Raw genomic sequence first — 12,025 nt, 5'->3', positions numbered from 1 at the left:
TCTGATATATGAAGCAAGCGTCATTGGTCTGTGAATCGTCGACAGTAGCTGAGATATTGCCTTTATATCCTCGACTAGAAGAAGATGGATGGCTTGAGTGACGCTACATCTCTAGGTCATCGGAGCTGACGTCGAAATGTCACCCTAGACGCATCCTTGGCGCAGACTATGACAAATGGGAGCAATTTTACGCCTTTTCGTGTCCAATTGTGGCTTCAAATCGAGTCAACCGGCTCGTTTACCCAAACCTGGCTAGCTTCCTCCTGGATTCCAATCCCAAGCACACCCAGTGACCCGACATCGGTTGCAATGAGAACCTGGGGAATGACCTGCAAATGGCATAAATAAAGCATCCAATTTCCTGTGGCCGCCCTTGAGTTTCTTATACATGTCCAAGCACTTTGGTACATAATGCAGAACCCAGAAGTCTACCGTTTCTCACAAACACCATTCGTGCCGAATAGCAGGCTGCCGGTACTCATATACCGGAATGTCCTGCCCCAGCCGCACCAAAAAGAGACGGCGAAGCAGTTTCTCGAAAACAATCAATGGCTTAGAGGGGTACAAAGACGATATTAAAAATCCTTGACCTCACATCTGACCTAAACCAGGGAACCTTCGGGGCTTTCTCTCGACACCACTTTCATCCCAACACGCACGAATGCTATGGTCTGCTACCCCTGTGACGGTTCAGTGCCGCAGCTAACGGACCCAGCTGTGTTCCAGGGGTCATCTACGCTATTGATCGGAGTGGGCCCAACGGAAGATGAAAAGGGAGGGCAGAAAGTTCTCATGGAAGCAGGCGACGTGATTATCCTTCCGGCCGGGGTTTCGCATTGCACCCAAGATATACATGAAGATTACAAGTATCTCGGCGTATATCCCAAAGTAAGGTCTCCATTCCAAGCCGAAATCACTATACTAATCTCAAGAAAGGGCTCACAAAAGTGGAAGAATGAGTGGTGTAAAGATGGAGGGAGATGCTCATCCTTGAGAGAAGAAGCCGAGTCGGTCCCTACCCCAGAATGGGATCCTGTTCACGGCCTTAAGGGCCCTCTCAGTAAGCTGTGGGCTTGAACAGTAGAGTTCTGTAGGTTGCTGAAGAGGTGTTTGTGACACATCATTGCGTGTGGGAGACAATTATCATCTCAAGTTTACAAGCATGTCCAGCTTCCGTTAGGGATTCGGTATGACCCTCAATACCGTACTTAGTTAGCATCGCCTGCTTAACGCAACTGTAATGTGCCATGGGAGCAACCTAAGGTGAAAACTGAGGGTGTGGGGTAGCGAATATTCCTGAACTCAGCCAGTTCATCAGACTCAAGTGTCTGTTGTTGAACCCGCCGATTGTTGAATGCTGCGAATTGATTATTGCCGTGTGATACCTGTGCTAATACATAATCCCACTGAGACCAATTTAATTACTTTTCTCCTGATTCATTCAGGCACGATGCATATGTTTGCATGTAATAATGTCGTATTTTTACCTGACTCATCACGAGAATCGGCGAATGTCTCACTTGGTTGGTTGCGATTATTTCCTTGTACAGATTGAATCAAAGAAAAGATCAGCAACACATGGAATGGGGAGTCTAGATTATCCACCGAATAGAAAGACCTGTCGCAAATCCGCGGGCGAGTGGTCCAGGTCGATCTGAGTTCTCCACCAGCCCGCGCAACGTGTGCAGTTTCTTTCTGGGGATCTGAAGCAGTAAAGGCTGGCGAGGCTGTTCAGGTGACTGTGGCCCAGGAAGCCTGGCTCGGAAATGTGATCCAGACCATTACTGGTATCGTTGTCCCTCAACTGATCGTGTCTCTGAATAGCATTCTCAGCAAGCGAGACCTTGAGGCTCGTGAGGAAGAGCTTCTAGTCCCCGCTAGCATGCTCACTGCTAGGTCTCACTTCGGAAAAAGAGATGAGAGCATGTCCAGCCGCGATTAGGCAATGAACGCTATGCAGTCCTAGCAGGCCTAGGAAGCGTGGCTCGGAATTATTGTGCAGACCATCACTGGTATCGCTCTTCATCAAATCATCGCTTCTCTCAATAGTATCCTCAGCAAGTGAGATGTTTGACTCGCCATCAGGCCGATCCCTCTCAGCTTTCTCCTGAGTCAGGAGTAGTGGCCTTTCATTGAACTGTAATCCAGAGGGTCATTCAATATTCTGTCGTATTCTAAGTCGGATCTCCCCTTATTTTATCCTCTAGGTCATGCAACAGATTACAATAAAAATTGTTTGAGAGTGGATATGTGTGGCGGCGATTAAGAAGATGGTACGCTTGTGTGGAGAAGGTGTGGAATGAGTAGGATGTCAGATTGGCTTAACTTTCTACCCCGGTTTAATGATGGACTTTTTCTTACTTCGAAATGATTCGAAATGGGTTGTGTCCGATATTGAATGATATATCAACCTATAAGCTTCTTCAATTGCCTCAGCAACCTTGAAGCTTCGACATTTCAACACGAAACATCTTTAGACATGACTGTCTCAGACCTGAGTAGGCTTTACCTCCTCCAACTCGATCCTCTTGGCAACAACCTCGTCTTGGACGCTGCAAACATAACCCTTGAATTGCCGGGCGGGAATGCGCTTGTCAAACATCTCTTGGATCTCGGCGTAGTTACGGCCCTTCATCTCGGGGAGACAGTAGTAGAGGTAGACACACATCGGGACGGAGAAGGCGAAGAAGATGAAGCAAACTTGGTTATGTTAGTGGGGTGTCGCGTATTTTGGGATATAGGCGATCACTTACTCTTGCCTCCCAGGTTGAGCTGATCACTGTTGATCAAGTAGGGCATAACCTGCAGAACCATGCAGGAGACTGCAGTGGCGGCCATGATGTTGATGGCATATGTCTTTTGGCGGAGTTGCATGCTGGGAGTCTCGCCACCGACAGAGTAGGCCGTAGCACCGAGGGTCATCTATTGATAGAAGGTTAGTAAGTTCTAAGACAAGACTGAACGATGACTGACCTGATAGAGGAACCCCCAGATGGTCATTAGGGCCACGGTCGCACTTAATGCCGACTGATTGTTGACAGTACTGACGCCACCGATAATAAGCAAGCCCGCAGTAATGGTAATACATCCTCCAACAATCATAGGGCGACGGCCAATTCTGTCAACCAGCGGCCAAGAGCAAATGTTTCCAAACAGTTGGATAGCATAGGCGGCTTGGGCCACACCCAATGCGTTTTTGACTCCTGCAAGTCTGAAGTAGTAAGTCAAATAGCCACTGACGAAGTTGACACCGATGAACTGCTGGGAGATGTAGACCATACAGATGATGGTAGTACGTCTGCCATCATTTGCTTTGAAGCACTGAAGCCAGCTGCCTCCTCCTGCAGTCTCCTCTTCTTCCTTGCGGATAGCTAGCATAGCCACGGCAACGGCCGTGTCGGCATCAAAGTCAGGTCCGTTGAAGCGGAGGTACGACTTCTTGGCGTCTTCAGTGCGTCCGCGAATGAGAAGCCACGATGGAGATTCGGGAAGAATGATCAATCCGAGGAGAAGAAGACACGGAGGGAAGACCTGTGTAATGATCGGGATGCGCCAGGCCATGTCGTTAGTTCGTTCGGAGCAGGCGTAGACGACGAGGGAGCTGAGCCACTGTCCGATGACAATCATGGTGTTCTAACACAAACTTTAGCATCTTGCCGTCATGTTGAGAACTAGGTGCTTACCACAAGGACCAAACAAGTTCCTCTGAGTTTATTGGGAGCCATCTCAGCAACAAAGACGGGTCCAAGGGAGTGTCCCAAACCAAAACCAAAGGTTCCGAGAAGCTTGCCGCCAAACAGAGTAATGATGGTACGGCTAAAGTATTGGACAAGGACTCCAGCGATGCAGAGAACACCGGCGAGTCCAATTGTCTTCTTGCGGCCGACAATGTCGGAAATGAAACCGGTTGCAAAGGCAGAGACGAATAATCCGACCGTAGTGGCAGCATTGAGGATCTGCTGGTCCTTGGCAGAGACGAGGAGGACACCATCCACCTCCTCGCCAAACCGCTTCATGAAGGGGATTACGGCAAGGAGGTTGCCGACGGTGCTGATCTCGTATCCGAAGTTGATGGGCAGCATGAAGATGATGAAACCTAGTCGATTTTAGTTAGTCACTGTACGTAACATTGGCTTCCTGAGGTGGACAACGCGACTTACAGAAGCCCAGGACGCGGCGGTTCTCCCAAATATCACGGAATGTGATGTTTGGGTTCTCGACAGTCACAACAGGGTCGTGCGACTCGACATGATTGGCATCGGTCTTGATGTCCTCGGCCGCCATGATGAAGGTATGGATCAAGTAGTAATCGTATGCAGAATGATGTGCCGATTGGCGATGAGGGATGAGGAATGAAAATCCGGGGCCTCTCGCGAGGTTATATATCCGACTCGCGCGTCCGGTGACGGGGAGAATTTCGACGGCTCAGGCCACGGACTAGCAAACAGACATTCCAGACCCGCATAAACGACAATGCAGACAGCTCTAGTTCCCCACGGGGACCGTCACTTGCGGGGGGTTTGTGGGTGGTTGTGGGGCGGTAAGGTGATGGCAGATGGCTATGATTGCCGCAACCAGATGGAGTTCACACCACAGCAGAATCACGGGTCTTTCGGGTCGGTAGCGAGAGAATATGGGGCTTATTCTTTCCAGTAATAGCAAAGGAATATGATGTGCCGACAGGGATAATCACTCACCAACAGGCCGATTGATGGCGACACGGAGAGCGAAAGGGCGAGAAACCATGTCTTCGCAAGTCTCATGATCCAGCTGGGATGGAAATGCGACTCGAGACAAGCCAGAAAGCTAGGATCTTGGCTCAAAGAGGCATGGCCACGCTGCCTCCTGGCGCTACTATGCATCCTCGGGCGTTCTGATCAATAGGACGTCGTGATGAGACGCCCCGCAGCGGCTCTCGGGGGAGAAACCCAGGAACATCTCCGGTAGATCTTGATTGCGCTATGCCGTGATGGGCCATCAACTCGACGGTTTTGTATGTGAATGCAGTTTCCACGTGGCGCCGACAGCCGCCGATGGCTTCAATTGGTGCTTCGTACACATATCTCGTCCCAAGGCTCGTCATTGTTATTGATTCAACAGCCGAGATGTCTCCAATTAATTTGTTTCTCATCATGCGACTGCTGGATCCGGAAAGGCGAAGCACCCGCACCACGGCTCAGCTTCAGCGCAGGCGTCACACTACTGGCATCAAGTGACTTAAGACTAACATGGTTCTTAACGTCTTGCTTTGTGAGTGCCTCTGCCGCCTCCTATTCGTTTCCATCTACCCGAAGTCTACAGTTTGTCTATTGTCTAGAGTCTAGAGTCCCTCGCCATGGCAAACCACTTCGACTTCACCATCCCGGGTTCGCTCCCTCGACCTGTTTACCAAAGCCGCGTGTACGGACGCGACGAGACTCCGGCCCATCTGTTGCCGGTCAAGATACATTCCACGACCGGACACGTCTCTGCTGCGGATACTCTCCTCTCAGACAACTCCGCCAACTCCGCCAACTCCGCCGAATCTGTGGTTTTGATTAAAACCTCTGCGTCAGACCCAAACCCTTCCCTCATTGCTGACTTCGGCGTTGCCGTGGCAGGCATCCCCTTTATCAACGTGTCAGCCATCATCGCACCCGCGAGCTCTGTCGTCGTCGACTTCGCCGTCTCCGAAGGCTACCCCGGAATCAAACTCGAAGATGGAGACGGCCCCTATCCGTTCTCTGCCGGCGCCGACACCAGCCGCAAAGCGCGTTTCCGAGTCGGCCACACCGGCTTCCACGATGCGAAATACATTCAGGGCAGCCAGAGATGGATGAAGATCACGCTGTCCTCTCCCGGGCCTTGCTGCGTGGCCATTTCACGCGCCGGATTCATCCCCGCCACTTCCAATGTCCCCGTCGACCGTCTCCCGGGTCAGTTTGAGTGCTCCGACTCGAGTCTCAATGAGCTCTGGGGCTACGGTGCTCGCACCATCCAGCTCAACTGTGCCCCTGAGCGGACGATTCCTCCCCCGTGGCAGGTTTCCGAGGACATGGGCGTCTTGATAGATTCGCAGCGGTGCAACTCGTACGGATGGGGCGGAGAGTGGTCAGACTACGATGCTGAGTTTGACGCGCTTGTCATCGAGGGAGGTCTGGCCTGGTCTGTTCGCGCAAGCGGCATCATGCCCAGTGTCTTCTTCCAGCTGACCGTCACCGACGATCGCACCATTCTCGAGATGTGGTGGGGATACTACAACAAACAGCAAACGACGTTGGTACCCATTTTGATTTCCTCTGTCGATATTTCAACCCAACTAGAGTTGAACAAGTGGTACCGCCTCAAGACTCGCTGTGTCTGTGACGAGCCGTTTGTCATTTCCATCGACGGCAAGGAGGTTGCCACCTTTCGTCAGGGAAACATCAAATCCTGTAAGTGAAGTCAACTCGTGAACTGTTGATTGCTAGGTTAGCTAACCGTCAGAATAGCCGGACTAGGCTTCATGTCAACTCCGGTCGACGCATCGAATTTCCCCTACGTGGCCAAAGGAGCAGTCGGCATCGGTGCCGGCGCTGACCAGGTCTGCCGCTTCAAGAACATGCTCGTTCGATCGGTCCCATCTCAAGAAATACTCTATACCTCTGGTCTCAACACCCCCGCCGTGCTGTCCGACTTTGGCGTTGGATGGAACCAGTTCCCTTTCATCTTCGATGGCGCGAAGCGAGACCGCTATCCCTGGACTGCAGATATCATTGTCGGCGGAAAGACTCTCTATTATTCCACCGGTGGGACAGAGTTTGTCCGTGGCAACATTGTTGCATCGATGCTGCGGTCTAAAGCAAGCAAGGATACACCCGGCCTGTTTCCAAGTGGCGCTCCGCCCGGTATGGACTTTAGTCGACCAAGAGACGATACCATGTTTCGCCTATTGGCAGTCAACTATTCCTTGTACTTGATCCTAGTCATCTACGATTACTGGACCTTTACTGGAGACGATGACTTGCTCCTGCTCTGTTGGGACAAGATTGAAGGATGCTTGGCATATTGCAAGGAGCGACTCAATGAGGACAACTTGATTAGCGTCAGCGGGATGGACGGTCAGTTGAATTCTCCCTCTTTGACTCAGACCGTGAACTAACATTTCCTAGCCGGCGACTATGACTACTATAACGGAATCCAAGAGGGCGTGTCTACCAAGCGCAACGCCATTTATGTCGCCGTTCTCCGTGCCTGTGCCAAGATGGCAGCGTCGGAGATGATCTCTGACGCGGAGATGTCGGCGTCCCTTTTGCAGGCCGCCGATCTAACCGCCAAGGCTGTTCTGAATAATTGCTACAATCCCGTCAATGGCTACTTCAACATCACCGACTCCCGCACCACGGGCTTCCAACAAGAGACTCACGCTTGGCTCTTGCTCACCAACATTGTTCCTCCTGAAATGAAGACTCAAATCTTGTCTCACTTTGCTTCTCTCTGCACTACGTCCCACAACTCTGCCCCGTTGTCCTTTTCGCCAGACACGACCAACCCTTCCCCACCAGCAGTCATCTCCCCAATCATGTCAGCCATTCATGTCGACTCAGCGGTCCATGCTGGGGAGAAGCATGCCGTTGTGGAAGAGTACCTCCGTCGCGTGTGGGAGCCCATGATGGACAAGTCGAGCGAGCACTTTACCGGCACCACGTGGGAGTTTATGACTGCTGAGGGCAAACCATTCAAAGGAGACTTTTGTTCCTATGCTCAACTCTTCAGTCCGGGTCCTACCTGGCTGCTGAGCGCGCACGTCTTGGGCGTACAGCCTTTAGAACCGGGATTTGACAAGTACATGGTGTGGCCCAAGCTGAGGCTCAGCAGTGTCAATTGGGCAAGAGGCCGGGTTCCGACTCCTCGTGGATCCATTTTTGTGGCCTGGGAAGATAAGGCTGACGGTTGGAGATTGACTGTCAAGGCCCCTAGGGGCTTGGATGGTGTTGTTGTAATCCCGGACGAGATCTGGAGCCGCAATAAGGACATGATTGTGGGAGACGGTGGCGTTCAGGGTAGCAAGGAACTGGCAGTAGGTTTGGACGGTACTCTAGACGTAACAATCAGATTTTAGTTTCAATCAATAGAGATAAAGACCTTATATACTACTACAATCATTTCGCTTGATCCAAGTTCGACCTCTGTTTATCACACCTATTTAATGAAGAAGCATCTCTCTACAGTACCACTAATCAGCAGCATCAAGGCCAATCATTAATTCTGCTTAGATGAAAACGATAATCTCTCTAATCTCTTTACCCGGGTAAAACACCGACTGTGAGGAGGCTTCACGGAAGATACTGGGCCTCCTACAGAATGGTGGGCCTCCCGCATAACCAGTCTGGTGATACGCCAAAACTAACATTACTGGCGGATTCAAAATCATGTGACATACAGCCAGCCTGATACTGTAGATATCTTTCAGTCAACGAGGCCCCGCACTCTCTGTGCTTCTCCAATATCATCTCAGTTGACCGACTTCAGCGTCTCGCCTAACGAAACGCAATGGCGCGTCGCGACAGTGATGATTCCAACACGAGAGCAAGCGACGCAGACGAAAGACCGGATCACATCCGCATCTTCTCGCCCACCCATCGATCAGCCTGGCATCGCTCCCAATACTGCGGCTCGTTGCTCTTCAATGTCGCCGCATTTGTCCTGCCAGCACTCTACGGAACTCTGTCGAAGCTCTGGGTCGCTCAGATTGACTCCTCCATGGTCGTCACCACCGACGCCTACACGTACATGAGCACCGCATCGGAAGCCATCAATGAAGGACTCCCACGAGCTGCTTGGGTCATCATCGGCGATAAGGCGTCGCGACACTTGACGCGGCGGCTGCAGCTGACACATACGCTCATCGCCTTCCAGTCCCTGGTAGGACTGCTCTTGAGCATCGTATTTCTCGCTGCTGCATCGGCCTTTGCGGATAACTTCGTGCCGATTGAGGTCCGAAAAGCAAGCTTGACCTACATAAAAATTATGTCATTTACGGTATTGAGCGGTGCGGTTGAAACGGCCGTGGCATTGGCGACGAGAGCTCTCGACAATCCCGACGTGCCACTCGTCATCAGTTCCATCAAGTTTGCCGTCAACATCATCCTGGACCTCCTCATCATCTCTCGCTTCCACGTGGGTTCCTTCAAGCCCACTGTAAACATGCAAGGCATCATCCAGCTGGTTTGCAACCTAGTAGCTGCCTTCGGAGGTCTTTGCTATTTTCTCTGGTCAAACACTTTACCAGTATGGCGCCAAACAAAACTCCGCCGCCCGTCGCATGACCATGGCTTCCGAGGCAGACACGAACTGTTGCCAACCTTAGAGGCATTAAGGATTCTTATTCGGCCTGGCGTCATTTTCTTTGCCGAGTCGGCCATCAGAAACGCCCTCTATCTTTGGCTCGTCGCCAACATTGTTTCCTTGGGCTCCGTGTACTCGACTGCCTGGGGTGTCTTCAACACTATCCGCTGGGGATTGGTCATGGTCCCTGTCCAAGCACTCGAGGCGACATCTCTTCAGTTTGTTGGCCACAATTGGGGCGAGTGGCGGCGGAGAATCGGAACAGAGACCAGGCGAGCGAGGGCAACCTGGAAAGACGTATATGGAATCGTCCGACCAGCTTTTCTGTCTCTGTCTCTCGCATTAGTTGTTGAGATTCCAGTAGCAATCTTTCTCTCACGGTTTGGGGCTCGGAGGTTCGCCAAATATCTCAGCAGCTCCGACGACGTGGCGGATGTCACTGAGTATATGTGGCGGACAATCGATTGGTGTTATATATTCTACGCCATGTCCACGCAGCTAGCAAGCGTGCTTCAGGCTACGAGGCCAAGTTGGTATTTGTACCAAAGCCTGGTCAGTAACATTTTCTATGTACTTCCATGGGCGATCGTTTGTCAGGTTGTCAAGTTGGATCAAGATAACGCTTGGTCGTATCATCGACTCGTGTTTGGGGGAAGCCTAGTGTTCAGTTTTGTTGACATCATCGTGGTTGATGCTATCTGGGCGTGGACACTGGTATTGGGCAAAGTAAGGCTGGAGGTATTCCGACCTTGAAATATCACGTAATAATCCTTCATTCACATCTCTATTCTGGGTGCGTACATATGGCTCGCGAAACTCGCAACGGCAATTTCGTCTTGGCTGTAGGGTAGGCTCCCACTCTGAGGCTGTGAGGCCACCACAACCAATACAATGTTATATGACAGGCTTGTACATCGAGCTATAATCTTTTCAGGTAAAAGGTGAATGAGCTAGCATTATCAAGTAGTTCGACGTTCGTGGCCATGATGATACCTGCCGTTGCTTGTTGGCCAACATTTTGTGTGCAAATTTCCGATGCCGTGGTCTCATTCGTGAACAGACGAGAATTCTCAAACTTCTTGTCATCTCTTCAAGTAGTCATGCCAATACATATTTTTAGCAACAAATTTTATCATACCGAACCCACCGTCCTCGCCCGATTCCGGACCGGTTTGGAAGCCAAAGGACTTGGCGTGGGATGCCTCCGAGTAAAAGAACAAGTGAAGCAAATGTTCCGCTGCCAAGACGCCATTTTTAAGAGCATCACTAATCCAGCCATGGTTCGTCTTGGCATTTAACCAACTTTTTATCTGATCTTGGCTAAAATGGGGGCCCACGTAAGTATTCCCACCCCGGTTCTCGAATGTAACCCGATCCTTCGGGAAATTAGCGGCCACAGGGCCATCTCTTATTTTGACGAACTAGAAACGATTTTCAAGTCACTTCTAGCACCGTTTTTCTAGAGTTGCATGCAGAAAATTCGTCAATGCTAGTCGACCATGGTCTGGCCGAGACTACGACGGAAGGAGAACATGTCCGATCTGTAGTGGGAGCATGCGTTGTCATCCTGGATATGAAGTGATCACATATTTGACAAGCCGTATTGGCATGAACCGACGACCTGGGACAGATCTGTCAACAACCGGTTGGTGACTCCTGGTTGCTGTTATCAAGGCTGGAATCAACCGATGTAGCGCCCCTACTGGTCACGGCCGGCCTCGGCTTCGGCGGTTTTGGTAGTCTCCGGCCAAGCAGAGACTCTCGCATCGACCGTTGATCCTCTTCAACAGTGAATGGAGCCTCGGCCATGATGCCAAGTTTCGCTAAACTTAGATTCAACGAGAAATGACACACCACCTGCTCAACCAAGGAACCTTGTGTCTGGGCAGTGGGGGGAGGACAAGGATATTCTTGCCGCCACACTTAAAATCCTGCCCCTGATAAATTATTAGTTTATTGTCATTATGATTTATGTTATTCAGGTTATCATCGTCTTTATTTATTCAATCTTGAGCTTATGCTTCTCCGGGACTGATCATCGATTGCATTCTGCTCTAAATCCGGGGTCGCTTGCCGTTGTTTGGAGGGTTGAGGAAGGCTCTGGCAACCTTAGACCCGATAGTGGTGAGCCAATTGGCCCACACGGTTGAACTCCTTGCCGCAAGATGTACATTGAAGAGGGCAGTAGGTGGGAGGGACCTCATCTGAGAACCACTAGTCTACCGAGAGAAGTGGCATGTCGATTGCTAGTATCTGCATCGGTGGTAATGGTGTAGTTGTCCGGTCCCAACCACCTGCCTAGGCTTCATTTCCAAAATCCGAATCCAGTCTCCAGAAGGGATAGTGTAGTGGTCTACTGCAGAGTGGCACGCATCTCAGGCCACAAGTCAGTGCTGTAGTTGTACATTGCGTAGTTTGTTACAACAGCGTCAAGCGTGGCTGTGCGTCTGGCGAAGTCGACATGCTGAACCAGGTCGAGTGTCCAGCCATCTGGGGCCGTGGCCTGGACCCTTGCACAATGAAGCCTTGAGCAAATGGCTCTTCCAAGGGACGAGGGGTAGCCCCCAGCGATTCAAGAGATGGAAGGGGATCTCTTCTTGGCCGACCCGGGGTTTGGTGGTTTTGATTTTATTGCTGAAGAATGCTGCAAGCCAGTAGATAAAAATCGTTCAATCTACGTCGGGTATCTGGGGACTAACTGTTTCCACAGGCTTATTAT

The 12,025-nt window shown here is 51.0% G+C and overlaps 4 protein-coding genes across 4 annotated transcripts; 3 read left to right on the top strand and 1 right to left on the bottom strand.

Annotated features, from left to right (window-relative positions):
• Positions 1-411: 411 nt before the first annotated feature.
• BGZ61DRAFT_498234 (uncharacterized protein) lies at positions 412-1,077 on the top strand (the record flags this gene model as incomplete). Its single annotated transcript, XM_046251257.1, has 4 exons — positions 412-561; positions 612-669; positions 716-888; positions 937-1,077. The coding sequence occupies 4 exons, from the start codon at positions 412-414 to the stop codon at positions 1,075-1,077; spliced, it is 522 nt and encodes a 173-aa protein (XP_046098071.1).
• Positions 1,078-2,488: 1,411 nt separating this feature from the next.
• Positions 2,489-4,284, bottom strand: BGZ61DRAFT_364947 (general substrate transporter; the record flags this gene model as incomplete). Its single annotated transcript, XM_046241561.1, has 5 exons — positions 2,489-2,700; positions 2,754-2,922; positions 2,974-3,633; positions 3,684-4,096; positions 4,161-4,284. The coding sequence occupies 5 exons, from the start codon at positions 4,282-4,284 to the stop codon at positions 2,489-2,491; spliced, it is 1,578 nt and encodes a 525-aa protein (XP_046098070.1).
• A 1,051-nt stretch (positions 4,285-5,335) lies between these two features.
• On the top strand, positions 5,336-8,080 carry BGZ61DRAFT_522077 (Six-hairpin glycosidase-like protein; the record flags this gene model as incomplete). The annotated part of the gene is made up of 3 exons (XM_046252526.1): positions 5,336-6,413; positions 6,471-7,079; positions 7,131-8,080. The coding sequence occupies 3 exons, from the start codon at positions 5,336-5,338 to the stop codon at positions 8,078-8,080; spliced, it is 2,637 nt and encodes an 878-aa protein (XP_046098069.1).
• A 381-nt stretch (positions 8,081-8,461) lies between these two features.
• On the top strand, positions 8,462-10,130 carry BGZ61DRAFT_429906 (uncharacterized protein). Its single transcript, XM_046243793.1, has one exon. The coding sequence runs from the start codon at positions 8,512-8,514 to the stop codon at positions 10,057-10,059; it is 1,548 nt and encodes a 515-aa protein (XP_046098068.1). The 5' UTR covers positions 8,462-8,511; the 3' UTR covers positions 10,060-10,130.
• Positions 10,131-12,025: the final 1,895 nt, after the last annotated feature.

This window comes from Ilyonectria robusta (assembly GCF_021365365.1).
Source record: "Ilyonectria robusta strain PMI_751 chromosome Unknown BGZ61scaffold_26, whole genome shotgun sequence".
Taxonomy (NCBI): domain Eukaryota; kingdom Fungi; phylum Ascomycota; class Sordariomycetes; order Hypocreales; family Nectriaceae; genus Ilyonectria; species Ilyonectria robusta.
This window is presented reverse-complemented; position numbering and strand designations above follow the sequence as displayed.

Bases quoted from the DNA above. Each gene is read 5' to 3' on its own strand.
- BGZ61DRAFT_429906 (XM_046243793.1), top strand. From the start codon at position 8,512: ATGGCGCGTCGCGACAGTGATGATTCCAACACGAGAGCAAGCGACGCA.